Below are 27796 nucleotides of genomic sequence, written 5' to 3'. Positions count from 1 at the left end.
TTTGATTCCTGCTACTGTCTATAAGGAGTTTGTATGCTTGCTCCATGACTTTGTGCGCTTCCTTCAGGTGCTCCAGTTCCCTTTCACATTCTAAGACATGTGGTTAGGGTTAGCTAGTAATGGGCTTGCTATGCCGATACTGAAAGTGTGGCAACAATTGCGAGCTGCCCCCAGCACAATCCTTGGACTGTGCTGGTCATACAAAATGACACATTCCACTGTCTGAGTCAATGTTTTGATGTGACATCTCACAAATAATACTAATCTTAAAACTAATCTTAGAATAAAGATTCAGAAGTATGGAATAATATTAATTCAATGAATATACTTTAAATGCAACCACCGAATATTTGCAGAACATTTTCAAATTTTTGGTTTGTAAAACACCTGACAATGGTAAAATAAATGAAGAAACTTGCTCTCCTGTACAGACATCTGACTATTTAAGCCATCTTATTCTTCCATCCAATGTGACTGACTCCTACCTTCCCTGCTAGATTAGTCTAACAACCTATTTAATTGTACAAAATTTCCCAAAAAAGAACAAAATTAAACATGGACATACAGGTTTCCCCCACCATCCGAAGGTAGAGCGTTCCTATGAAACGGTTTGTAAGCCAGAATGTAGTAAAGTGAAGAAGCAATTACCATTTATTTATATGGGAAAAGTTTGTGAGTGTTTGCAGACCCAAAAAATAACCTACCAAATCATGCCAAATAACACATAAAACCTAAAATAACAGTAACATATAGTAAAAAGCAGGAATGATATGATAAAAACACAGCCTGTATAAAGTAGAAATACTTTTCAATAATCATTGCTGCACTGCTCTCCGTAGCGAAAACCTCATGCAAGCGCTCTCGGCAGAAACACCCTCTCCAGTAACCTTTAAGCTATGAAGCTGTCAAATCATACCAAATAACACATAAAAATACACAGCCTATATAAAGTAGAAATAACGTATGTACAGTGTAGTATCACTTACCGGAATCGAGAAGACAGTGCCGAGCACACTGATGATGGTGTGTTAGGCTGAGTTGTTGGAGGTTGGAGTGGTGCAGTGGTCCCCAACCTCCAGGCCACCGACCGATACCGATCCGCAGAGAATGCAGCGGTAGCCAGGACGCACCCAGCACATCTTTAAGAAAAAAGCCGAAATAAACAAGCTAATTAATTAGGTGCCATCTGGCATGTAAATGTTGGCCCAGATCAGAGGCGACGCAATCGGCAATCGCCTCTGATCTGGGCCCACATTGACATGCCAGGCAGCACCTAATTAATTAGCTTGTTTGTTTCAGCTTTTTTCTTAAAGATGTGTTGGGTGCATCCCGGCTACCGCTGCATTCTCCGCGGCAATGTATCGGTCCGCGTCCCGGGGGTTGGAGTGATGGGACACTGGGGTGTCATCTCTTCGTTGTCTATTTCCATCAGGGCAGGCAGGTCATCTTCTTCTATGTCTGCCTGCCTCGATGTTGAAGGTCGAGGTTCGTTGTCTGCTGTGGCTGATGTGGAAGGCTTGAAGAACGACAGTACGCTTGATTGCTTAGCCTCGCGCATTTTTCTATCATACAGTTCTTTGTAAGCACTCAAAGCGTCTTGCAAATATGCCCTAAACCGACGTACCCTTTCAAAATTAAAGTTGTACTTTTCTGCAATCATTGCAGCGAAAATCTCATGCAGTTGCTTCACATTCAATTTCTGGATGACTTCACTTTCAGTCCGTTCACTACTGCATTCGGTTTCGGTTGTTATCCTTTCCTCTTCCAATTGCATCAGCTCTTCATCTATCAGTTCTTGGTCATGGGATGCCAAAACCTCTTCATCATCATCTTTGTCAATTTCCATAAGCCAAACTCACTTCGTCTTTACTTTGTTCATCATGATCAAAATGCTGAATTATGTCTAGTTTTACGCTAAGTGTAACACCCTTACGAGATCTTTTAGGCTTTTCCGATACCTTAGAACTCATCTTGCTAACGGCTGCTCACAGGCATGTGTTTAAGCAATGCCGGCTAGAATGCAGTTATGGGGGAGGAGCTTGGCTGCTCAGGGTGTGCGCTGCCTTTTATTGCGTGCTGCATTTTTCGCGCTCTGCCTTTTCTCGTAACAGCGAGGTTTCGTACAGCAAAGTTTGAAAAGCGGGGAACACCTGTACTGCATAATTCAACTGTGATCTTGGTATGAGTTACGGTGTCACCAGGTAAGTAGACCCTTCCTAATCTGACTGATTGTTTAATATTTATCAATTGTCAACCAGGATAATTATCTTCTGGACTAGTTAAATACATACTGTACATATAATTATGCCTCTTAACCAACATCACATCAGCAGAACAAAACTAGCACCTGAGCTACACCATAGATCAAATCAAATTATGGGTTTCAAGAATTTGCATTTATAGAGTTTGAAAGGAAGCAAAGCAAACTAGAAGTTAGATAGTCAATAACTGGTTCATTTTTTTTTACCGCTGTAGGACTGGATCAAATAACTAATCATCAAATGATTAAAATTAAGTTACAACTGAGGTCACTTGTAAAATAAGAATTGGGACAACAAACTTATCAAAAGGTGAGGAGCCATCTTAGACTAAATCAGTTAGGTGAGAGCTAGCATAGTTCTGATTATCACAAAAATAATCATGAGACTTAGAGATAATTTATGTGGATATTATCAGAGAATCATAAGAACAAGTAGAGAACCACTGAACAGGGATAGCTTGTTTCGCAACAAAAGGTCGAAGGGATTTTTAACAAGTTATGAACCCATTTATTTTGGCGGAGAAATTGGCAACTAAAGGCCAAATATTTAAGTCAATTGGCAGAAGAATTAAAGAGGAAAACAATATCCTGAGATTAGCAGGAATATGGAATTTATTGTCTGAAAGAGTTGAGGAGAACAAACTGTTGTATTTTAAACAAATTTAGTAAGTTCTTCATTTGGTGGTAGAGCTATAGTATAGATGGGAGAAGAAAGCTGGAAAGGAACACCAACATTAAATGAGTGAATAAAACATATGAAGTTCTATAGGGGGGCATAAGAGACAACTTCCCTACATTTATAATGAAAGTAAACTAAAACTGATGAAAGAGTACAGATATTTAAGGAACCAATCAATGAAAACCTAAACAACAGGAATTCTGCAGATGCTGGAAATTCAAGCAACACACATCAAAGTTGCTGGTGAACGCAGCAGGCCAGGCAGCATCTATAGGAAGAGGCGCAGTCGACGTTTCAGGCCGAGACCCTTCGTCAGGACGAAGGGTCTCGGCCTGAAACGTCGACTGCGCCTCTTCCAATGAAAACCTATTTAGGGATCAGAACAATAATTAAACTAATTGCCTTTTATTTCAAGAGCGCTGAAATAAAAACTAACCTTATGGTAGTCAGACTTCATTTAGAGTACTCTTAAAATCAGCACATTGCAGTTGTAGGGGGCTTATTAAGGCATTATAGTGACTGTAGGATTAATGCACGAGAATAATAACCATTAAAATATGAGAACACAGTACATTGATAAGGTTTGTGCTTTCTGGGGAGAGGTTAGATAATCAAGCGGGTAGGAAATATAACTGAGTGTATAAAGTGATTCATGATTTGAGGGGGAGGGGAGGGGGAGGGGGAGAAACAATTGACTTGAAAGGCAAGCATGGAACAAGAATAGAGTTAACCCTAAAATCAAAGCCTACTGATTGAGGAATGATAACAGAAGTAATCATTTACAAAACCCCATCAACAAATCTACAAATTTGCACCCCAAAATAAGGAAATTGACAGGTTTTATTGTAACATATTATATTTAAAGTTACCAAGAAAATAATGGAGTAAAGATGTAGATCAATCCTGATCTAACTGAAAGGCTTTAATATACTTGGGGAGTGAATTACCTATTTACATACATGGATAGGTATGATTTGTTTCCTTGTAGACATTCCACATTTTTCAGAAGAATACATCTAAACCAAAAGATGAAATTACAAGTGCAGATTGTACAAACTAGTCTGTATTCGCTAGAATAGGAAACGTTTTGCTATAGCTTGATTACAATTTGAAATATTTGAAGGAGCTAACAGGTAAATTAGGACAAACTATCCCTGCTGGTTTGGGTGTGAGGAATTGGAATGTAAAAGTCAAGGCTGGGCGTTATACTTAAAGACCAATACGCTAAAGGTGCAGAAGAGGTTTAAACAAATTGTCATATATCCAAAAATAAAGTACTAAAGGATATGGGGCAAGGAAAAACTTTACTTTATGGACTTGTAGAATGAGCTTGAGAGAACAAACAGCTTTTTGCCCAGGTTAGAAAAATTTCTTCAGCAAATCTTACCGATACTAAGCCTTTTCCTCCACGTGTAATTCCTTCTTTAATTCCACTTGGCTGCTTATTCATGGCCTCTCTACGTCTCTGCTGGTATTCTTCATCCATCGTTATAGCAGCTACCCCTTTTGCCATTGCACCAGTTATCCTAGATGCAGCACCTGCAATACCACCTGCAGGGAGAATTTAAAATTATAGTAAGAAAATTTCTTCAATACTTCTGAATTTTCTCTCTTTAGGCGAATCTTCCATTAAAACAAAATGTAAGAAATCAAATGTTTCCATATTGAGAGTCAAAAGTTTTAAATCTCAAGAGCCAAAAATGGATCTCTAAATTAACAAATAAAAGAAAAGCTATGCATTGATCATAATTTTTTTTAAAGCAATCGCTTTTGATAAAGTGGTGGGAAAAGTTTGTTTTAATTCTATTCACGTGGACAGTGGATTTTCTTGAGAATACTGGTATTTATTATCCATTTTTTTTGCATGGAAGTTGGTTGCATTCAATGCCCTTGGCAGTGGAGAAGCAAAATGCAAATTGGGTAAATTGCTTTGTGAAGTAGGTATGTCCAGTCTAAGCTTACTGTTGCCTGTCACTCTGATCTTTTTGCTTGTGGCCTCCTGCACTATTAACAACAAGGCCAATGCAAGCTTGTGCAACAACACCTCATCTTGGTTCTAGACACTTCCAGTATCAATATCAAACTTAGCACTTTACACAGGCTAACTCTTTCCTTGTGCTTATCAAATGTAGCCATTTCCACCTGTCATCATTTTGGTTGTTTTCCCAATTCTATTTGTATAGACTACCGAGCAGGCCTCAATCATGCTATTACAGTATATTACAAAGATAAAGAAGTTTAATATGTTTATAACTGTTCCCATTAACCAATCTAGATTCACCACATCAGGCATATTACCTTTGTTCATTACTGGCAGAAACTAACATGTTTTTTCTTTATGCCAATCCCGAACAAGGGTCCCAGACCTGAAACATTAGTTGTTTCATTTCCCTTACATGCTACTTCACTAATTTAACAACTATGCTCCAATAACATTAATAATGCAACAGTACCTTGTGGTTCCTGAACTCAACCGCAACTAATGAAGGCATATACCTTCTTAACAGAGTTCTGGGTGCCACTGTTCCTGAGGAGACTTTGGATTGCGTAGTGGGAGAGGGATTTCAAAAGAAATGAGTGGGGGTAGTGAGGACATTCTGCACAGCACAGTTCCCGAGGAGATGTTGGATTGTTTATAAGTAGGTACTTGCCAAGCGCCAATAAAGAGAAATTAGGTTTAAGCGGAGAGGCCATTCTGGGAGTGGCCCACTCACAACAGCCATTGTGTGAATGGGCTGATATTCAGGCTTTGGTCATAAGAGGCTTCAGAGAGGACTGGTAAAGGCTATGGGTAGATTTTCTTTTTGTTTAATTCTTTCTTATTGCACACCGAGAGCCGTGGGGATGCCAAGCAGGATAGTGGAATGCTCCTCTTGTATAATATGGAAAGGCAGGGAGATCTCCAGAGTCCCTAATGACTACAGCTGGACAAACAGGGAGGTAGTTACACCCAAGTTGCGTGACTCAGGTAACTGGGTGACTGTCAGGTGTGGGAAAGGGGATAGGTAGCCAGTGTAGAGAACCCCTGTAGCTGTTTTCCCTCAACAACAGGAATATCACTTTGGATACTTTATACTTCATTGTCGCCAAACAATTAGTACTAAAATGTGCAATCATCACAGCAACATTTGAATCTCCGCTTCACACTGTTGGGGGAGGGGGGGTTGATCGAGCAGGGGAAAGTCACAGCAGTCAGTTCTCAAGATTCTGTGGTTCAGAAGGAAATAGGGGTGAGACTAGGCGAGCTGTAACAATAAGGGATTCAATGGTTAGAGGAACAAACTGGAAGTTCTGTGGACGAGAATGAGATTCTCAGATAGTATGTTGCCTCCCAGGTGCCAGAGTCAGGGACATCTCGATCAAGTCCATAGTCAAGAGTCAACTCTGTTGGTGTCAGACTGGAGTGACATAAACATCACATCAAATAAGGATAATCTTATGATGTAAATATTTTTCAAGACCAGAAGGAAATCTTCAAAAGAGTCATTCTGAGGACATGGACAATTTACATTCACATACCAACAGCACCACCAACTAAAGCCTTTACACCCAAGGCCATTCCTTCCACAAATTCTTCAGGTCCTTGAATTGCTCCCTATGGAAAAAAAAATAAGGATGACTTAAAAAGTTCCAGCTTAAAGGCCTGAATTATGTTCTATGAGTCACAGTAAGACATGTGTCACAGTCAGAATTATACTGCACAGAAATAAGATCTTCACCCCAACTCATTGATAGTGCTTGTCTATCTGAACTAGTCCCATTTATATTTCTGTTTATCCCATTCCCTCTGCACCTTTTCTATCCATGAACCTGTCCAAATGTCTTTTAACACTGTAATTGTACATGCCTTTATCACTTCCTGAAGTGACATGAAGCAGCTTTCACATATCCACGACCCCATGTGACAGAAATTATCACTCAGGTCTCCTTCATATCCTTCCATTCTCACTTGAAATCTATACACTCTGGTTTTAAGCTCCCCTTGACCACTCGCCTTATCAATGCCGATCAATTTATAAACTTCTATAAGGGTCACCTCTTAGCTTCCTGCAATCCAAGGGAAAAAGGCCCCAGCTTATCCAGTCTCTCCCTACAACTCTTGAGTGGATATGCCTCAACCCCATCTGCCCTATGCTGTCCCATGGATTTTACGTGTTTTAATAAGATTATTAATATTCTTCTAAACTCCAAAGAATATAGATCTAATTTCTTAAGCTGCTCATGAAAGAACAACCCTTTAACCAGCGAAGCAAATCTCTTGAACTGATAGGAATCAGGAAACCCTAGAATGTATGTACCTTGGCAATCAATTGCCAGTTAGTTTCTCACAAGAAGAATGTGGTCAGAGTTCTGCTCCAAGAAAGAGGAGCTACCTGGGTGGAATCAGTTCGACAGTCAGTGGAAAATACAAGCATTGACTAAATGAATGAGCAACATCGTTTATAACACAAAACAGCCCAGTCACTGCCTTCACATTGTTGACCTTAAACTTCATTCTCATCCAGTATCAAAGCAACATCATCAGATGGGAGCATCTCATCAAATCCTCAATTGTACTGCTTGGAACCATAAAGCAGATGTCACCTGGGTACATTAACTTTCAAGATGGTCTTCAAGTCATAACACATCCCTACTTAGAAAATCTACTTTCCCCTCTCCCGTTTGCAAAAGCTGTATTTACTCTGCTGTTCCACACTACAAACATTGCAATGAGCCAGGAAAATAGCATGCAAGCATGATCTATAAATGCTGAAATGCCAACAATGTTTCATTGTGGGTGATGGGCACAAAACAACCACTGTCTCCAGAGAGACAACTACCATATTACCAACCCTTAGTTATCAATCTTATTACCTCCACCTGTACAAATCATTAAAGCCAAGTCAAAACAAATCAAACTGCATTTTAATTCCTTGTTCCTCATTTCTTACCGTCTGTGTCTGCAAATGTCCATTTTGTTTTAAAACTTCACCAAAAGAGCATCATTTTTGACAGCCAATAATACTTGTTACAGCTTTGACATCTTCCAATTTGTCAAAAAAATGTTTATGAAATTTCTGAAAAAACTTTTTCTCAAAAAACTAGAACACATTCCAAAAATATGCAAGGATTCTGCTTGAATATTGGATCATCTTAAGGCAAAGTGAAGGTCACTGAAAAGTTAGTAGCCTTCTGTTTAATAACAGTAATATTTTAAAGTATTAATACATTGGATTCCAGTGTATTGGGGCATCGGTTAATCAGGGCAGCCATTTATTTGGGACAACTCTTAATGAACAAAACAGCCGTGATTCTCTTTGTTTACTTAGGCCACTATGCCTGCTTAATTGGGGCAGGTGACTGCTGCTGAGCAATTTCTAACTAGTATCATATTTTGTGCACACGTGTGCGGCCATTAGACAATATATTGTGCTTAGAGCGATCAGTTTTTTTAATACCTACACTTGCGTGTGTTTGTGTTCAAAAAGGAGTGATTTTTGTCACTATTGTTGAGAAATAAGTAGTAAGAAAATTTGTAACTATTTTGTGAACCATGGTTTCAAGCATTCAGGTTTGGAGATGCCAAAAACAGCTAGGAGTGAAAATCGAACAATTTCACGATTTCAACAAGTTAGGAATTTGAAGGTACCAATAACCATCTTGAATGTTACAATGAAAATGCAGATTTGGAGGATGCAATCATCCAAAGCATTTTATGAAGGCAGCCTATTAACTGCATTAGATGTCTATGCTGATTTTGTTCATTTCGAAGTTCAAAGTAAATTTATTATCAAAGTACATGCATGTCACCATATACAACCCCAAGATTCATTTTCTTGCAGACATACTCAATAAATCTATAACAGAATAACCAATGAAAAACTGCACAAACTTGGGCATTCATCCTGTGTGCAAAAGACAAAATGTGCAAATATAAAAGAAATAATAACTAAATAAGCAATAACTATCAAGAACATGAAATGAAGGGTCCTTGAAAGTGAGCCCATAGGTTGTGGGAATGTCTCAGTTCACACAGCCATTTCAGTTCAGCAAGTGAAGTTGAGTAAAATTATCCCCTATGGTTCAAGAGCCTGATTGTTGAGGGGTAATAACTGTTCCTGAACCTGGTGATCTGAGTCCTGAAGCTCCTGTGCACCCTATCCTTGTTATAAGCGTCTTCAGACAATGCAGATTCACAGTTATGTGAGGAACCTATTTCTACCAACTTCTCGTTATATGCGTCCAAAGCTCACGTTATGCAAGGAGCACTGCTTTCCCGCCAATACAAGTCACATGCGCACGCCTCACAGTCTCACTCCCACCAGTCTCAAATTGGTTTTGGCACATGGATGTGCGATCTTGTGCTCTTAAACTTCTGTGTTTTAACCTACAGTGCAGCGATTTTGTGCTTGAAATATTTAACTTTGCCTCCTAAGCGTCAGATGTCACGTCCTGGGCCATCAGCCAAGCGGCAGAGAATTGCTTTAACACTTGGGGAAAAAAAAGTTGGAAATTATAAACAGGGCGGAGTCAGATGAAGGTAACACAGCTCTGGGACGCTACTCTGTGCAGTTGCAGGCTACGATAGCTGAGTTAGGCTTCATATCAAAGCAGGTGTTTAATGCAAACGAGACCAGGCCTTTTTTGGAAGCGTATGCCAAAACGCACTCACTTAAGTAAGAATGAAAAAACAGCGTCAGGTTTCAAGGCAGCAAAGGATAGACTGACTTTGGTTAGGTATTCCAATGCCGAAGGAGACTTTAAGATGAAGCCTCTCTTAATTTACCATTCACTAAATCCCCGTGCTCTTAAGGGTTTGAGTAAGAATATGCTTCCTATCCACTGGGCAGCTAACAAGAAAGCATGGGTCACTGGTCAAACCTTTGAAGATTGGTTCGCTAATCGTTTTGCTGTTGAGGCTGAACGCTACTGCCAGGAACAGAATCTTGCCTTTAAAGTTCTTTTGTTGCTTGACAATGCACCAACCCATCCTAAACACTTGGACAGTATTCATCCTAACATAATAGTGCATTTCCTGCCACCTAACTCAACATCGCTGATTCAACCACTCGACCAAGGTGTGATATCCACAATCAAGCCGTATTTTTTATGGCAAACTGTCTCTCAGATGCTGCAAGCAACAGACGATTTTGAAAATCCCAGGGGTTTACCAATGGTGAGGGAATGGTGGAAGTCCTTCAATATCAGACATGCCATCAACAACACTGATGAATCATGGAAAGAGGTCAGGTCTTTCACTCTGAAGCAACTGGTAGAATTTTTTTAAGGCTGTGGAACACTTGTTACAAATGGCGATGGACATGGACCCAAGTTTAGAATGGAGTCAACATTTCAGTCATTCCCTGCAGACAAGCTTTCTTCCCTACAAGCAAATTTATGCTGAAAAACAAAATGTTGCCAAGCAAACAATCCTCACCACTTTCTTCAAACCGTTGTCATCTTCTGCTGCCAGCAGTACTGAGAGTTTTGAGAGTCTTCCTTCACCCCTTGCTGTCCTTGATGATCCTGACGACACACAACTATCCACCTCATCCTTGTAAAGCTGCCCAACGCCACAACAACCACTCATTTCCCAGAGCGAACACACCTGCCACTGTTGGTGAGTACTGTACACCCTAGTATGTTAACTTTCTGTGATTTATTACATTGAATATTACCTTAAATTGATGAAATATAATACGAATGTTGCCTTGTGGTACTGCTTTTGTGTCATATTGGTATGAAAATGTGAATAAATTACAGATAAAACATATTTAGAAAGCCCTCAAGAAAGCATCCCTATTTTCTCCATTTAAATAATTATTCACATTATGTGTTTTCACATTAGGTGTCGACTTCGAGGAACGTATGCCCCGGATATAATAAGGATAGGGTGTACCTTCTTCCTGATGGCAGCAGCGAGAACAGAATATGACCTGATGATGGATGCTGCTTTACTGTGACATCACTCAGTGGTGGGTAGGGCTTCACCCATGATGGACTGGACCGTATCCACTACATTTTGTACTATTTTCCATTCAACGGCATTGGTATTTCCATACCAGGCTGTGATGTAGCCAGTCAATATTTTCTCCACCCCACATCTATAGAAGTTCACCAAGTTTTAGAAGTCATGCTGAATCTTTGCAGAATTCCAAAGCAGCAGTGGTGCTGCTGTGCTTTTATCATAATTGCACTTACATTTTAAATTCAGGACAGGTCTTCTGAAATTATAACATCGAGGAATTTAAAGTTGTTGTCCCTCTCCTCCTCTTATTCCATGAGAAGAACTGGCTCATAGACCTCCAGTTTCCTCCTCCTGAAGTCAGTAATCAGTTCTTTGGATTGGCTGGCATTGAGTAAGAGGTTGTGGTACCACTCAGCCAGATTTTCAATTTCCCTCCTATACGCTGACTCATCACCATCTTTGATTCGGCCAATGACAGAGGTGTTGTCAGCAAGTTTAAATACGGCATTGGATTTGCTTAGCCACACAGTCATAAGTGCAAAGCGAGTATAGCAAAGGGTGTATCTGTGCTGCTGTTGATTGTGGAGGAGATATTGTTGCCAATCTGAAAAGACTGGGGTCTGCAAGTGAGGAAATCGAAGATCCAATTTCACAAGGGTTCATTGAGGCCAAAGTCTTGAAAATTAGTTTTGAGGAGATTATAGTTGATATATAGTCAAAAGAACATAGTAGATGAATTCCTCCATTGATAACTATTAGGATCCAATACATAGTTTTATAGCACTGTAGAAGCATTGGGAGTGTTCTAATTCGTTCTGTATTTTATTTAAGTACATAATTTGTTACTCAATTAAATGGTAGTTGTCTGGTTTTTTTTATACCTTTTAACTATGTCCATGAAACTGCAGCTAATTAGCACAGTTGCTTAATTGGGCCAAATTGTACAGGTGTATCCCAATGAACTGGAATCCACTGTATTAGCTGTCATTACTAATAAATGAATTTGAAAACAGTAATATTTGTAGATGGATTTATTTCCATTTAAACTTCCTGCCAAAGAATATATGTGCTATACAATATTTAGAATACATGTTAAATTGTTTGGGAAAAAATGCAATCTGACCTGATAAGGTTCATAGAAAAATGCTCCTACTCCTTCTGATATATCTCTGATTAATCCAAAAGGATTGCCCAAGACATCGAGTCCAAGAACAAGGACATATAATTGTTTGATTGCCTGGAGGGAGGGAAGAGAATAATTTAAAGACTTCATTTTCATGGAAGAAAAGAACTTGTTGAGCAATAGTATTATTGGTTACACAAAACAAAGATGAGAAATTACATAAAATATAGAACACACCTGTTTAGAATAATGTCGGATGACCTCCCATTGAAGCTGTTGTGTAGTATAAAATTGATGCTGGATTTCAAGACATGCAAGCCTGCAAAGAGCATCATAATTTAGAGCATAAGATATAGGAGCAGAATTAGGCCATTGGCCTACTGTGTTTGCTCCAACATTTCATCGTGGCCGACCTATTTTCCCTCTCAGCTCCAGTCTCTTGCCTTCTCCCCTATCCCTTCATGCCCTGACTAATCAAGAACCTATCAACTTCCGCCTTAAATATACCCAATGACTTGGCCTCCATAGCCCCCTGTGGCAAAGAATTCCGCAAATTCACCACTCTCTGGCTAAAGAATTTTCTCTTTATCTGAAAGGATGCCCTCCATTCTGAGGTTGTGTCCTCTGGTCTTAGATTTCCCCCACCATATGAAACATCCTCTCCGCATCCACTCTTCAACATTTGATAAGTTTCAATGAAGTCACCCCTCATTCTTCTGAATTTAATGCAAAGATACAGATTTTCTGCATTGTTTATAAAAGAACATTTTAATTAAATACATTTAGTTAAAATAATCAAATTTATTTAACTAATTATTCTTTTTATGGTAGTTTCTTATTAAAATTAGGGAACATAATGCATGGAGAGTTCAAAGTTGAGAACTTTCCCCAATTTCTTCAAAACAAACTGTACTGTGTAGTACTTAGAGGCTGGCTGATGAGCCAGGGATGGAAGACAACACACTGTGTGCCTGACAGCTCAGATCCCAGTATTTAATAGGAAAGCAGTTTATGAGGCAGAATAAATCAAAGGCATTATCAGACTGCAGCTTGTAATTATAGCTGATGTTAACAAATGAAATAAAGTATTTTTGGGGACTCTTAGTGAGATCTGTTTGTGAATACCTGAAGCTTTTGTCAGATCACTGATGTTAGAAGATTACACTTGCGAATATTGCAAAATATCACAATTTTTGGAGAAGCAGGTTAATTACAATCAACAGCTTTCAAGGTTTTCCCTTATTTAACATAATTTGTGCATATTCAAGAAATTCAATTCAGTTTCAGTGTTGAGATGAACACTGACCACTTCACCATCGATATATACACTCAGCAAAGGGGAAAAAAAAATCACTCTAGAAAATAGAGAAAGATTGTGCTTGCTGATAATCACATTGAGTGCCTGCTTATGTTACAACAGATCAATCATGGGTATTCTTCAAAGACTGAGATATCACCAGCTCTATTTTGATTAAGTGTACTTAAGAGGCTAATTTTCCCAAAGAGTAAATAGAAACTAAAGTCCACCAAAGACTAATCCAATCTGATCCGTACTTTCTCAACAACCTGCTCCAATCTTCTTATTGTTTTTCAACCAAGCTCAAGAAAATAACTGTCATGGACTTAGTCCATAATTAGGTTTAATTCCTAAACATTCTATATGTTGAAAATTCATAGAGAATTTTAATAGTGGATCTGACAGCTATGTCCAATAAATTAAGTTAGTGCACAGTCAACTCATCTTAGTTGATTCAGTACTTCAAATTCCTTTAATTTTTGTTGCATCTAAAAATCTACACATAATGATTTAAAATATATTAATTGAAAATGCATAGACTTCCAACAAAAAAAGTTCCAAAATTCATACAATCTTCTTAGCAAACAGTAGGTCTACTCTGTAGAAGTTTGAGGAGATTTGGTATGTCACTAAGGATTCTTGCTAATTTCAATGGTTGCATGGTGGAGAGCATTCGGACTGGTTGTATCACAGCCTGATATGGAGTTTCCAATGCACAGAATTGCAAGGGGCTGCAAAATGTTGTAGAATCAGCCAGGTACATTACAAGAGCAGTCTCTCCCACCAGAGAACATCTTCAAGAGATGGTACCTGAAGCAGCAACAACATGCCCTCTTCTCACTACCACCATCAGGGAGAAAGACTTGCTGTCACAAGATCCATACTCAAGGATTTAGAAACAGATTCCCCCCTGCCATTAGACTTTTGAGCAGACCATGAATTACCTCATTAACTCCCTCCCCCCAGTTATTTTGCAACTTATAGCAATTTTATGTCTTTGCACTGTATAGCTGCCATCCAATAATAAATTTTACATCATATAATAGTGATAGCAAACACTGATTTTGAAATTTCTTGTCTGTTCAAAATAGCTAACATTTTATCCTATCCCTCCATCTGCTGGATTTCCCAGTTGAAACAAAATTCATTTGACATTTACCTTGTCAAACTTCACAGAACTTGCTACATCTTAATTAGAAACTGTTTCAAAGGTCTTGACGAATCTTGTCCATCTGCTGAAAAGCACAGAACCCTTATACCGGGAATCAGTGCATTGAATGTACACTGTGACACCAAGTATAATTGTTCTTTGATATGGAGTTCAAAACTGTATGCTGTATTCCAAGCACTCAAAGCCCTAAACAGTATTGCAAAATGTTCTCATATTTGTACTCCACCCTTTTACAAAAAAAGAGTGACAGGCCTCTTGCTGTGCTTGCACACCTATGTTTGGCATTTCAGTAAAAGAGCATCTGCTAAATTAGCAACATTTAAAAAACGAATCTTCTTATCAAGGTTCATAACCTTTCATAATGACATTTTCACATCATTCATGCATGTTTTCTTTTTAAAACGGAGTATCATGACAACTGACTTTCCCATATGCTACATATCAACAAACTTGGATATATCACTCATCTTTTCCACCTAAACAATTAGTATATATGTGAAAGGCTGAGGGCTCAGGATTGGCATGCAAGTAGTTACGGAATATTACCCTGAAAATGATCTGTCTATTCCTGTTTTTGTGTGCTAATATACCCAAACCTGTGAGCACTTATTCCACAACATAGTTTTCTCCCCACACTTTCTTCAGTGTTCCTTTTGAAAGATAATCACTAATGCATTTATTATCCAACTCTCTTGAGAGCTTGGACACAGGTGAAAAGGTCCAAGCTATTGTTACTTGTCCAGTTTCAATTGATCTACTATTTTCTCAATGCTTTCTCTATGCCAATTTATTGACCAACTTCATCCTGTCATCAGACCCTTGAATACTTTATTTCTTTAAGAAAGAAAAATGTCAATTTTAAAATAAAAATAAATCATGTGAGCAAATTAAGCCAAAACAAATAGATCACTATTTGAACTTGTTCGAGCAGATGCAAGACCTATTTTACAAATTTGTGTGTAAACAGCTAGGTAAAGTTCAAGCTACACAAGGTTAAAAGTTTTAAATTGCAGATGATAGGGCACAGAACAGAGAACAAAAGGAAGGTCTATATTGAAGTAGTGACACTGAAGGATCATACAATTGGAATAGTGGCATTAGCTGAAATTGGTGGTAAAGGTCAGTGTGGATTGTCAGTATGAAGAGATGACAAGACACCTGCAGCACACCTCCACAGTGACTTTTATCACCAATTTCAGCTGGTCCCACTATCCCAACTGTAAGACCCTTCAATGCCTAGATTAGTTGCTTAAGCATTAAAAGTTGCAGCATAATCTAATAATCCATTGAATTTGCAAGGATTTTTCAAACACCCTAGTTTAAAAAAAATTCTTGCTTTCATAAATAAATCTGCATAAGGTAAGCTGCTTTTGCAAGTATTAAACTTTATAAAGTATTAATATACCTACTTGAAGACAACATCTTGTACATCAGTGAGAGTTGCTCCAATGCTTTTTAACAAAAGATTCAGAGATTGAATTGGGACCAATTCTGTTTCTTGCTGTTTGTTACTTTCTTCACTTCCCGAACTGATAGAAAAACTCAGATGTAGCTACAGAAACAGATTAGATTAAAGCAGTGATAATCAAAGTTACTTCTGGACAACAATGTAAAATAACAAATGAAAATATCATGCAGATAGCATCTGTGGTGAGAGAAAGAGCAAATGGGTTGAATTATGCCAATCGCTACCCAGTGATTCCATAGAGAACTGTTAGTTTGATGTAGTGCATCTATTTGTGTGTTGTGGGCTTCAGTGCATGAACTACAGAATATGCATGAATCCCTATACATAAACATTACACAGACACCCTTCATACTTGCTCTCTCAGCTTAATGCCTACCATGTCCCCATCCATCTAAATGGGCTGGCTAACAATTTAAAAGTTTCACTATGTTTCTCTCCATCTTTGTTTTCAATTCATTAATAAAGGCTTAATGTGTTTTTTTTACTTTTTAAAAAATTGTTAGATCTATTTCAACTGTTCTTAAATGTTTCTCATTGAAGACATTTAAAAAAGAGTGAAACCATCTCTGGGAGCGATGGGTTCTGGATGCTTTATGCTTAAGCCTACACTCAGTTCAGCTGTGTCTACTTAAACCATATTTGGAACATCGTGTGTAGATCTCCCTGCCTTATTACAGAAAGGATGTGGAAGTTTAGCACAGGGGCAGAAGCGGTTCACCAGGATGTTGCTTGGATGAAAGTCTATTAGCTACAAGGAGAAATGAGATAACCACAAATTGGCTAATCAGAATGTTTAAGATTGAGGGGCTATTATTATAAGTGTAATGTATAAAATTGAGAGAGTAGGATAGAACAGGTAGTTAGAGTAATTTGCCCAGGGTGGAAATGTCATACTAGAGGGTATTGATATAATATGAGAAGCTGAAAGTTTAAAGGAGATATGCAAAGCAAGTATTGTTTTTAAAAATGCAGAGCGGATAGTTGCCTAGTACATGCTATCAGCAAGTGGTAGAAGGAAATGCATTGTAACATTTAAGAGGCATTTACATAGAACTTAAAGCATAAACATTACAACACAGTACCCCAGAATGTTGTGATCTTTTAAACTACTCTAAAATCAATGTCTTCTACAGCTCTCTATTTTTCTATCAATCATGTGCTTATCTAACAGTTTCTTATATGCCAATTAAAATTAAGTGCCAATATTGATGCCAAGTTATACTAACTGTCATCATCCATATCCTTCCATTCTCCTCATGTTCGTGTGTCTACTCTCATCCTCTGGCTGGTAGAGGTGGTGGGTTTGGAAGGTGCAGCCTAATGAATCTTGGTGACTTGGTGCAATGTGATCTGTAGGTGGTATAAGTTTTGTCAAGCACCTTCGCTCTGTCTGCCGTAAGAGGCGGCACTTCCCAGTGGCCATTCATTTTAATTATACTTCCCATTCCAATTCTGACGTGTCAGTCTATGACCTTCTCTACCGCCGTGATGAACCAAACTCAGGTTAGAGGAGCAACACCTCATCAATTTTCCCAACTTCTGGTCATTTCTTCCCCTTCTCTCTTTTTCCATTCCCCACTTACCCCTTCTCATCTACTCACCTGTCCATCACTTAATTTCTCTCCTCCTTTTCTCCAATGTTCCACCGCTTTCTCCAATCAGATCCCTTCTTCGTCAACCCTTTACCTTTTCCACCTTTCTCCTCACCTGGTCTCATCTAACTTCTGTCAGTTTGTACTCCTCCTCCCCCTCTCCCCACCTTCTTATTCTGGCTTCTGCCCCCTTCCAGTCCTGATGAAGGGTGTTGACCCGCATATTTATTCCCCTCCATATATGCTTCCTGATCTGCTGAGTTCCTCCAGCAATTTTGTGTCTGTGGCTCTGGATTTCCAGCATCTGTAGAACCTCTTATGCAGATGGTATAAAATGCTTCTCCTGTGGAGTGAGTGACTGGTGGTGAACAGATGGCAGTGTCCTGTATGGTGACAAACTTCTGGAGTGTTGTTGAAGCTGCCCCCTTGCAGGCAAGTGGTGAGCATCGCACCACACTCCCCAGTTGAGGCTTGTATGTGGTGGACAGGCCTTGGAGAGTTAGGGGGTGAGAGTTGCTCACTGCAGGATTCCCACCCTTTGACATTTTTCTGATGCCAACTGTGTATGAGGCTCAGTAATAACCCTCACGATATTGATAATGGGTACCTCAATGATGGCAATGGCATAGAATGTCAAGGAACACCAATGAACTGGATAACTTAGATAGACATAAACAAGTTGGAAAGAAGGATGCAAACCACATGCACGCAGATGGGATTAATTAGACTGACATGATGGTCAGCGCAAACATAGTGCGCTAAAGACCTTGTTCAAGTACTATTCTATATTCTGTGTTGACTCAATGAGTTAATTTAAAGCCTTTTCTACAAAAGATTTTCTGAAATATGTACCAAATAACATAACCAAAAGTCAACTGAGTAAAAAGTAACCTCAATTTTGCTATTATCTGTGAGTATAAAAAACATCATAACAATTATAACCATGTAGCAAATGGATCAAGAAAATGTGTATAATTTAGCAATTATAAACATGGAATGGTGCTCCATCTACTATACCAAATCAGTTTCACATTGAGAGACTTAAAAAAAAATCCAGTGTTAGCATTGTTCTGCAAAAATAAACTTTAATTTATAAAACTAAATCATCACATAAATGTATATTAGTTTTCTAGTAAGCAGTTAAAACATACTTACTTTGATAGGAGAAATATGAAAATATTCATATAGACTGATAGGTGAAGTGTCATTGGCAGATTCAGTCAACAGCTCTGTTTGAACATACTCAAGGTCTTTTTTAAATAGCTCCAGCTTAATAAAATAAAAGTTTTCAAACATGTTTCAATTACGATGATAGAGATTAAAATTGAATTATTTTATTAGTTAGTTAATTGGTAAATCTTTGAATAATGTGTCAATTTTTTTTTCATATAAGAATAGGATATTCATTACCTTAGGAGTCGACCACCATTACCTTAATGCACTCAGTGGTAATACCAACAACCCACAGTAAATAAATAACAGTTGAAATTGTAAAATTTCCAAATCTATCTCCTTGGGTGGCAATCTAGATATAGGAGCTCAGAATACTCTCAGGGGTTTGGTTGCTGAAATCTTATACAGAAAGCTGCAGGCCACCATTTTAATTTCTACTTTGTCACCTGAATTCACTGGCCTCAGAAAATTCAACAAGAAGGAGATCAGAAGGACAAAAAAGGATAATGCAAACAGAATAATTCTAGCAGTTTACAAAGTAGGAAAGCACCCAGAGGGCAGAGAATTTAGTTTAGCCCATATTTTCAATGAACCCAGTGAATTTAAAGACAACATTTTAAACAGAGCTTCTTTCTCCAGCACTATCAATGGCAGTGCATTACATTGCACAAATTAAATTCCCAAGTCATTTTTATTTGCTTTGCCAATCATCTTTATTCTGTGTTCCACAATCTGTGACACATATGCAAATAGGAAGTTTTGTGCAATCTACTTATTACAAACCTGTGAGTATTTCTATAATATCTCCTTGTAACCTTAAATATTAAAAGCTAACCACAGTTTGTAGATCATGGTTAGATTATAACTTTTAAATCTGATTGTGATTTGTACTAAAATATCCAGGCATTAGAGGTAATGGAAAGGAAAATCAAACTGACTTAAGCAATCTAAGCTGTGATAAAAGGCTGTCATTTTACCTTTTGTTCTACAATAACTGTATCTGTTGATTGGGTGAAGAGTTCCATGAGGGCATAAAGAAAACCAAGATCCAACTTCAGATCCATTTCTTGAATTAAGACCACAAAGTATCTGTTTCAAAAAGGTAAAAAAAATAAGAAAATTGAATTACAATTAATCACTAGTTAAAACCAATCCTGCCATTGTATAAATAAAAATTTACACAAGTGTGAACCCTTGCAGCATCTGATGACCCTGTAATAACTGTATCTGAGGGCAATGTCAGAACACCTTTCAAAAGGGTCAACCCTCGCAATGCATCAGAACCCTGTGGTGTACCTGGTAGGACCCTACAAATCTATTCCAACTAACTGACTAGTGTTCAAGTACATCTTCAATCACTAACTGCTGCAGTTGGAGATTTCCACCTGCTTCAAAAGGGTATCAATCATACCGGTACTCAAGAAAAGCAAGGTAAGATGCCTCAATGACTAACACCCAGTAACACTCACATCCACTGTGATGAAGTGCTTTGAGAGGTTGTTCATGGCTAGAATTAACTCCTGTTTAAGCAATGACCTGGACCCGTTGCAATTTGCCTACCACCACAATAGATCTACAGCAGATGCAATCTCACTGGCCCTCCACTCAGCCTTGGACCTGGATAATAGTAATAACAATGTCAGGCTGCTGTTTATTGATTACAGCTCAGCATTTAACACCATCATTCTCTCAGTACTAATTAATAAGCTTTAAAACCCGAGCCTCTGAACCTCCCTCTGCAAATGTACTCTTGACCTTCTTATCAGGAGACCACAGACAGTGCGGAAATGAAATAACCTTTCTTCCTCACTGATAATCAACACCATTATACCTCAAGGATGCATGCTTTGCCCACTGCTCTACTCTCTCTACATTCATGATTATGTGGCTAGGCACAGATCAAATGCACTTATACATTCACTGATAACACAGCTGTTGTTGGCAGAATCTAACAGGGTGAGGAAGAGGCAAAACAGAATAAGATATTGCTGGTTGAGGGATGTCACAACAACATCCTTGCACTCAATGTCAGCAAGACCAAGGAAATGATTGTGGACATCCCACTTCATCAGCACTAGTGTGCCACACTGAGATGTTCTCTCCCTTCTCCTGTTTTCTCTTTTTCCAAAGACTATGTCTCCAGTAATCCATGGATCACACCTGTGTCACTGGACTAATCACCAGAACCAACAAATCCAAGTACCACCAGGAAGTATCAAACTGGTGTCCTGGTGTAGTCACAACAAATTGGAGCTGAATGCCCTCAAAACTGTGGAGTTGCATCTTGACTTCAGGAGAAATTTGTTTCCTCTCCACCCACTCATTTTCAACAACTCTACGGTTACACTGCTTCAGGTTCCTGGGTATTATTATTTTTTCAGGATCTCAACTGGGAGAACCATATCCCTTTTATTAACAAAAAGGGTCGACAGTTGATGTAGTTCTTGCAGCAATTAGTAAAAATCCAACTTCCCATTAACATACTGGTAAAATTCTACACTGCCATCATGGAGAGCATCCTCACATCAGGCACAACTGTCTAGTTTAGTGCAACATCATTCTACAATATAAAAGACTACAGCAAACTATCAGTTTAGCAGAAATGTTTGCAGTCTATAACTTGTCTGTGTCCGGACAATGAAGCAGATAGGAAAAAACACTGCAGGGGCATTACCTACCCAGTAAAGTGCCCTTTCCAAAAGTTTCTTTCGGAGAAAGCATTATGGGGCTATTAAAACAAAAATCTTCACATCATGTTAAACGTTCCTTGCTCCAGGCAGTTAATTTGATCAACCATTCTAGTTAGTCCCCACCACCACCCTCAGCACTATTATTCAATCACTGCATGTAAACACTTTAAACTACTTTTTAATAATGTCGTTTACATTGTAAATGTATGCTAGTGTTAATGTATTTATTTATGCACATTTTATTCCGTATCTGTACTTAACCTCTAACTTCATTTTTATATAATTCTTTATAATTGTTGATTTTTTTGTTGCATGCTGTGTCAAAACATAAAAGCAAATTCCTAATACATGTAAATATATATGGTGAATAAAGTTGAACCTTGGTCTTCAGGAAGGTGAAGACAGGGGAACACACACCAGTCCTCCGTGAGGGGTCAGCAATGGAAAGAGTGAGCAGCTCCAAGCTCCTGTGTGTCACTATCTGTCAGGAACTATCCTGGGCCCAACATATTGATACAATTCCAAAGAAGGAACTCCAGCAGCTATATTTCATTAGGAGTTTGGGGAGATCTGGTATATCACCAAAGATCCTAAGCAAGTTTCTAAAGATGTATAATGGAAAGCAATCTGACTGCTTGCATCACCTTCTGATACGGAGGTGCCAATGCACAGGATCAATAAAGTTGCAGAGGGTTATAAACTCAGACAGATCCATCATGGGCACTAGTGTGCCTTCTATCAATGGCATCTTTAAATGGAGATGCCTTGAGAAGGCAGCATCCATCATTAAGCATCCTCACCATCCAGCACACGTGTTCTTATTAATACCCACTAGGGAGAAGATATAGGAAACCTGAAGACATACACTCAGCATTTCTTCTTCTCCCCTGCCATCCATGAACCCCACCTCACTATTTTGCTCTCTTTTTGCACTACTTACTTAGTTCTTAAAATTCTTATTGTAAGTTATAGCAAATTTTAATGTTTTCGCTCTACTGCTATCGCAAAACAACAAATTTCGTGACATATGCCAGAGATAATAAAGCTGATTCTCATTCTGTTAAAATACTTTAATTAAACATTGGGCATAAAGTTAACAATAAATGATTTATAGATATGAACTATTTTGTACTTCTGTCTGGCACTTCTGGTCGGTGAACCCTTTTACTATTTCTCTTCAATAGCTCTCTTTACAATTGCTGAAAACATTTACTCGTGTTACATGTTTGTTATAATGCAGATCTCACTCATTTCCAGTCTTCACTCCCCATATGTGTACTTTTTGTATGTTGTTTGCCTGATATTAGGGATAAAAGGATTTTATCATGATACTGAGAGAAGAGCTAAATGGAAAATTAGAAGTATCAAATGGAAACATTCTTATGAGTACAAGACTTGTTCATATACTCTTAATCTGCAATGTAATCAAAGCAGAATCAGGTTTATTATCACCGGCATATGTTGTGAAATTTGTTAACTTAGCAGTAGCAGTTCAATGCTACACATAATATAGAAGAAAGAATAAAAATAATAATAATAAATTACAGCATATGTATAGTGAATAGATTAAAAATACTGTAAAAACAGAAATAATATATATTAAAAGAGTGAGTTAGTGCTCATAGGATCAATATCCACTTAGGAATCCGATGGTAGAGTGGAAGAAGTTGTTCCTGAATCGCTGAGTGTGTGCCTTCAGGTTTCTGTACCTCCTACCTGATGGTACTGGTGAGAAAAGGGCATGCCCTGGGTGTTGGGGTCCTTAATAATGGATGCTGCCTTTCTGAGACACTGCTCCTTGAAAATGTCCTGGGTACTTTGTAGGCTAGAACCCAAGATGGAGCCGACTAAACTTAAAACCCTCTGCAGCTTCTTTTGGTCCTGTGCAGTAGCCGCAGCCCGCACCCCCCCCCCCCCGCCGCCCATACCAGAGAGTGATGCAGCCAGTCAGACTGCTCTCCATGGTACATCTATGTAATTTTTTTGAGTATATTTGTTGACATACCAAATCTCTTCAGACTCCTAATTAAGTATAGCCGTTGTCTTGCCTTCGTTATACTACATCGATATGTTGGGACCAGGTTAGATCCTCAGAGATCTTTCTTTTGGCACGTGCGTGCGTGCATGCATACGTGCGTGTGCGTGATGATGTCTTTTTCATGTCTTTACGAGGCGTGGAGCAAGAGAGAGACTGTGTGCCGTGTCACTCTCCACACAGACATTTTTGCAGTATTTTTCCCCTTATTTTTATGAGGTCGAGTTGCGATTTTGACACTCAACCCAGCATGGATGGAAAGCATACTCGGGAGCGGACCCGACTGGATTCGAACCCTGGAACCTCCGTTTCGGGGTCCGATGCTGATGTCATTGCGCCACCAGCTGGCCCAGATCCTCAGAGATCTTAACACCCAGGAACTTGAAACTGCTCACTCTTTCCACTTCTGATCCCTCTATGAGGATTGGTATGTGTTCCTTCGTCTTACCCTTCCTGAAGTCCACAATCAGCTCTTTCGGCTCACTGATGTTGAGTGCAAGGTGGTTGATGCGACACCAATCCATTAATTGGTATATTTCGCTCCTGTACACTCTCTCATCTCCATCTGAGATTCTACCAACAATGGTTGTATCATCAGCAAATTTATAGATGGTACTTGAGTTATGTCTAGCCACACAGTCATGCATATAGAGACAGTAGAGCAGTGGGCTGAGCACACACCCCTGAGGTGCATCAATGTTGACCGTCAGTGAGGAGGAGATATTATTACCAATCCGCACAGATTGTGGTCTTCTGAACAGGAAGTCGAGGACCCAATTGCAGAGGGAGGTACAGAGGCCCAGGTTCTGTAACTTCTCAATCAGGATTGTGGTAATGATGATGTTAAATACTGAGCTACAGTCAATGAACATCATCCTGACATAGGTGTTTGTATTGTCCAGGTGGTCTAAGGCCATGTGATGAGCAATTGAGATTATGTCCGCTGTTTACCTATTGTGGCTTTAGGCAAATTGCAGTGGGTCCAGGTCCTTGCTGAGGCAGGAGTTCAGTCTAGTCATGACCAACATCTCAAAGCATTTCATTACTGTAGATGTGAGAGCTACTGGGCAATTAAAAGGCTAAGGGTTTAAGCCTTGACCAAGGACTTGAATTTGTAAATTAAGCTGACAAGGGAAATTGGCTGAAATAGGCATAGAACTATCACTTTGTAGAGGTTCCATTCTTCCACAATAATCTAAGAAAATATGAGGCACAAGCACTTTTCGCTAAACAAATCAGTTTTCAGTCCAAGGAGCCTTATTACACGGTAATTAGCCAGCAGTATCGATACTTAGAAAACAGTTTAGAGATTGCGAATTGCGCAAAGATCATTTAGTATGTAACAGTGCAATACATTAAAAAAATCTTTGTAGCAACTACGTACTTTTAATGATTAAACGTCTGGGTTTCAGCAATAGGTGACGAAAGTAGAAAACATACTTTGTTGAAAAAGAATTAAATAGAGGATAAACTTCTAAGTCACCACCTGAACTTTATCAGGCAAGTAGCACAGCCATGTTTTTCACTGTCCCTGTAAATAAGTGTACTTGCGTACAAGACAGTAAATTTGACTTTGGCTTTACTTTATTGTCGCCAAACAATTGATACTAGAGTGTACAATCATCACAGCGATATTTGATTCTGCGCTTTGCGCTCCCTGGAGTACAAATAGATAGTAAATAGTAAAAATTTTAAATTATAAATCATAAGGTAGTGCAAAAAACTGAGAGGCAGGTCTGGATATTTGGAGGAAACGGCCCAGATCCGGGTCCAGATCCGTTCAGCAGTCTTATCACAGTTGGAAAGAAGCTGTTCCCAAATCTGGCCATACGAGTCTTCAAGCTCCTGAGCCTTCTCCCGGAGGGAAGAGGGACGAAAAGTGTGTTGGCTGGGTGGGTCATGTCCTTGATTATCCTGGCAGCACTGCTCCGACAGCGTGCGGTGTAAAGTGAGTCCACGGATGGAAGATTGGTTTGTGTGATGTGCAGGGCTGTGTTCACGATCCTCTGCGAACTTCTTCCGGTCTTGGACAGGACAACTTCCATACCAGGTTGTGATGCACCCTAGAAGAATGCTTTCTACAGTGCATCTATAAAAATTAGTGAGGGTTTTAGGGGACAGGCCAAATTTCTTCAGCTTTCTCAGGAAGTAAAGGCACTGGTGGGCCTTCTTGGCAGTGGACTGTACTTGGTTGGACCAAATCAGGTCATTTGTGATATTGACCCTGAGGAACTTAAAGCTTTTGACCTGTTCCACTCTCACACCACTGATGTAATGGGGTCGTGCGGTCCGCTACTCCTTCTGAAGTCAACAACCAATTCCTTCGTCTTGCTGACATTGAGAGATAGGTTATTGTCTTCGCACCATGCCACCAGACTCTTAATTTCCTCTCTGCACTCAAACTCATCATTACCCGAGATATGGTCTACAATAATGATGTCATCAGCAAACTTCTATTGAGTTTAATGGAAACTTGGCTACATAATCATGGGCGTACAGTGAGTACAGCAGGGGGCTGAGTACACAGCCTTGTGGGGCACTGGTTCTCAGAGTGATTGTAGAGGAGAGCTTGTCTCCTATTTTTACAGCCTGGGTCCTGTCTGTGAGGAAGTTGAAGATCCAGCTGCAGATCTGACTTTAACAGTGATTTCACTATTTCTGGGAAGTTTTTTAAAAATTAAATATTCACTTTGAATTTCAGTTTTAGCAGAGTGCCATGAAACCACAACGTGCCTTAATCTCAAACCCAACACTTCTTGAAACTGATCTTTGGTCTATGAAAAACACCAGTGCCCTGCTTGATTCACACAATGAAAGTTATTTCTACATTTTTTCCACGTTTTTATTTAAGATTAAAGCACACATTAATGTTAGCTATTCATTTTATTAAATTTGCAAGACATGTGAAATAATCATACTAATTTTAAAATCACAAAATATTAAAATTAATTTTGAAAACATTTCTCTGGACACAAAAGGAAAACGTGTTCATAATACACCATTTTTAAATCATTCTACTTACTTTGTTTTAAATACTCAACAGGTCAGTTTCCATGGAGATAGAATCACAAGTTAATATTTCAAGTCATTGAACTTTCATGACTTGAAAAAATCAACTTTCATCTCACACAAAATGCCTGATCTGCTGAGTACTTCCAGCATTGTTTCTATTTCAGATTTCTAGCAACTACAATTTTTTGTTGGCTTTTTGATTCTTTAGCTTTATTCATTGCTTTTAAAACAAATTGCTCAAATAGGCCCCAGCATTTTTTTCCACACAATTCAACCTGACATGTACACTCTTCTACTTAACATTTTCTTGGAAAAAAGTTTAACTGATCTAAATTATGTAGTGCAAAAAAATAATTGAATGTGGCATACAGGATAATGCTACCAATAGCTTGTTTGACAATTTTTGTTTATTAAATACCATAAAATAGTTGAGAAGATTTATTTCATGTTTTTAAACTCACCTGAAACGAGATATTTCAGACTGTCCTGCAGATCTAATGATGATACTAACATCAGCAAAAGGTTTTGGTGCTATTAAAGGAAAAAGAAAACTACATAATTCCAAAAATAATTTATTTTCCAATTTGAAATTTTAAATTTCCCAAATATTTTGATTGGAAGTGTACATTTAATTGCTTCACAACCTTTAGGAAGGAGATCAAAATAAATCCAGTAATCTTAAATTTGTCAATGTCGAAGTATAGTTGGACTCAAAGGTGTAGGATTCTCAAATCGGGTTTGGAAAAAATCTAAAATTGCAGTTAAAAAGTAAAATTAAACCAAAGCCTATCAAAAACACATTTCCTTTGCCTATAAATTTAAGTGCATTTTCAGCACATCGCTGAACTCTTAACTGGCAGGTCCTGCATAACTTTCATTTACTGGTTATCCATTACTCAATTTCAATCTTAACCCTAACCCCCAACCCTCCCTCCCAGCGAGCCCTTGATCTTCTGACTACCAGCTAACTCCAAAAACAGCATCCCTCTCAAACATAAAACCTCCTTTACCACTCAATCTTAACTCAGCCATAACACAATCTCTTGCTCCCCTACTCAACACCCCTCCACATGCTTCTTTCCCAATTAAGGAGCAATCCCTCAATTTATTTTTACCCATGCCATCCATAGCATAGAATGCTGCTGGATTCTGAGAGGAATTCCCATGCTACAACCAGCTCTGGCCATAGCACTAGCGCAAGCTTTATGCCTTGGATGAAATTGAAGTTTGCATTACAAGGTTAATGTCAGAAATTACCTTAACTCCCAACCATTCCAATGCTAGTCTAGCTCGCACTATGGCTGCACTTGCATTGCCACGGCGAGTTCATGTAATTATTCTTTACATT

At 38.8% G+C, this 27796-nt stretch overlaps 1 protein-coding gene across 3 annotated transcripts in view; it reads right to left on the bottom strand.

The window, feature by feature from the left end:
• Nucleotides 1–27796, bottom strand: part of vps13a (vacuolar protein sorting 13 homolog A) — a 307850-nt gene that overhangs the window by 50431 nt on the left and 229623 nt on the right. For all 3 annotated transcript variants that reach the window (XM_063068778.1, XM_063068780.1, XM_063068779.1), the window contains exons 58-65: nucleotides 26910–26979; nucleotides 19689–19800; nucleotides 18694–18807; nucleotides 15888–16030; nucleotides 12248–12329; nucleotides 12011–12124; nucleotides 6459–6534; nucleotides 4327–4490 (exon numbers count right to left, since the gene is read on the bottom strand). In XM_063068778.1, coding sequence (XP_062924848.1) covers nucleotides 4327–4490; nucleotides 6459–6534; nucleotides 12011–12124; nucleotides 12248–12329; nucleotides 15888–16030; nucleotides 18694–18807; nucleotides 19689–19800; nucleotides 26910–26979 — 875 coding nt within the window. The remainder of the gene's footprint in view (nucleotides 1–4326; nucleotides 4491–6458; nucleotides 6535–12010; nucleotides 12125–12247; nucleotides 12330–15887; nucleotides 16031–18693; nucleotides 18808–19688; nucleotides 19801–26909; nucleotides 26980–27796) is intronic.

This window comes from Mobula hypostoma, chromosome 16 (assembly GCF_963921235.1).
Source record: "Mobula hypostoma chromosome 16, sMobHyp1.1, whole genome shotgun sequence".
NCBI lineage: Eukaryota > Metazoa > Chordata > Chondrichthyes > Myliobatiformes > Myliobatidae > Mobula > Mobula hypostoma.
This window is presented reverse-complemented; position numbering and strand designations above follow the sequence as displayed.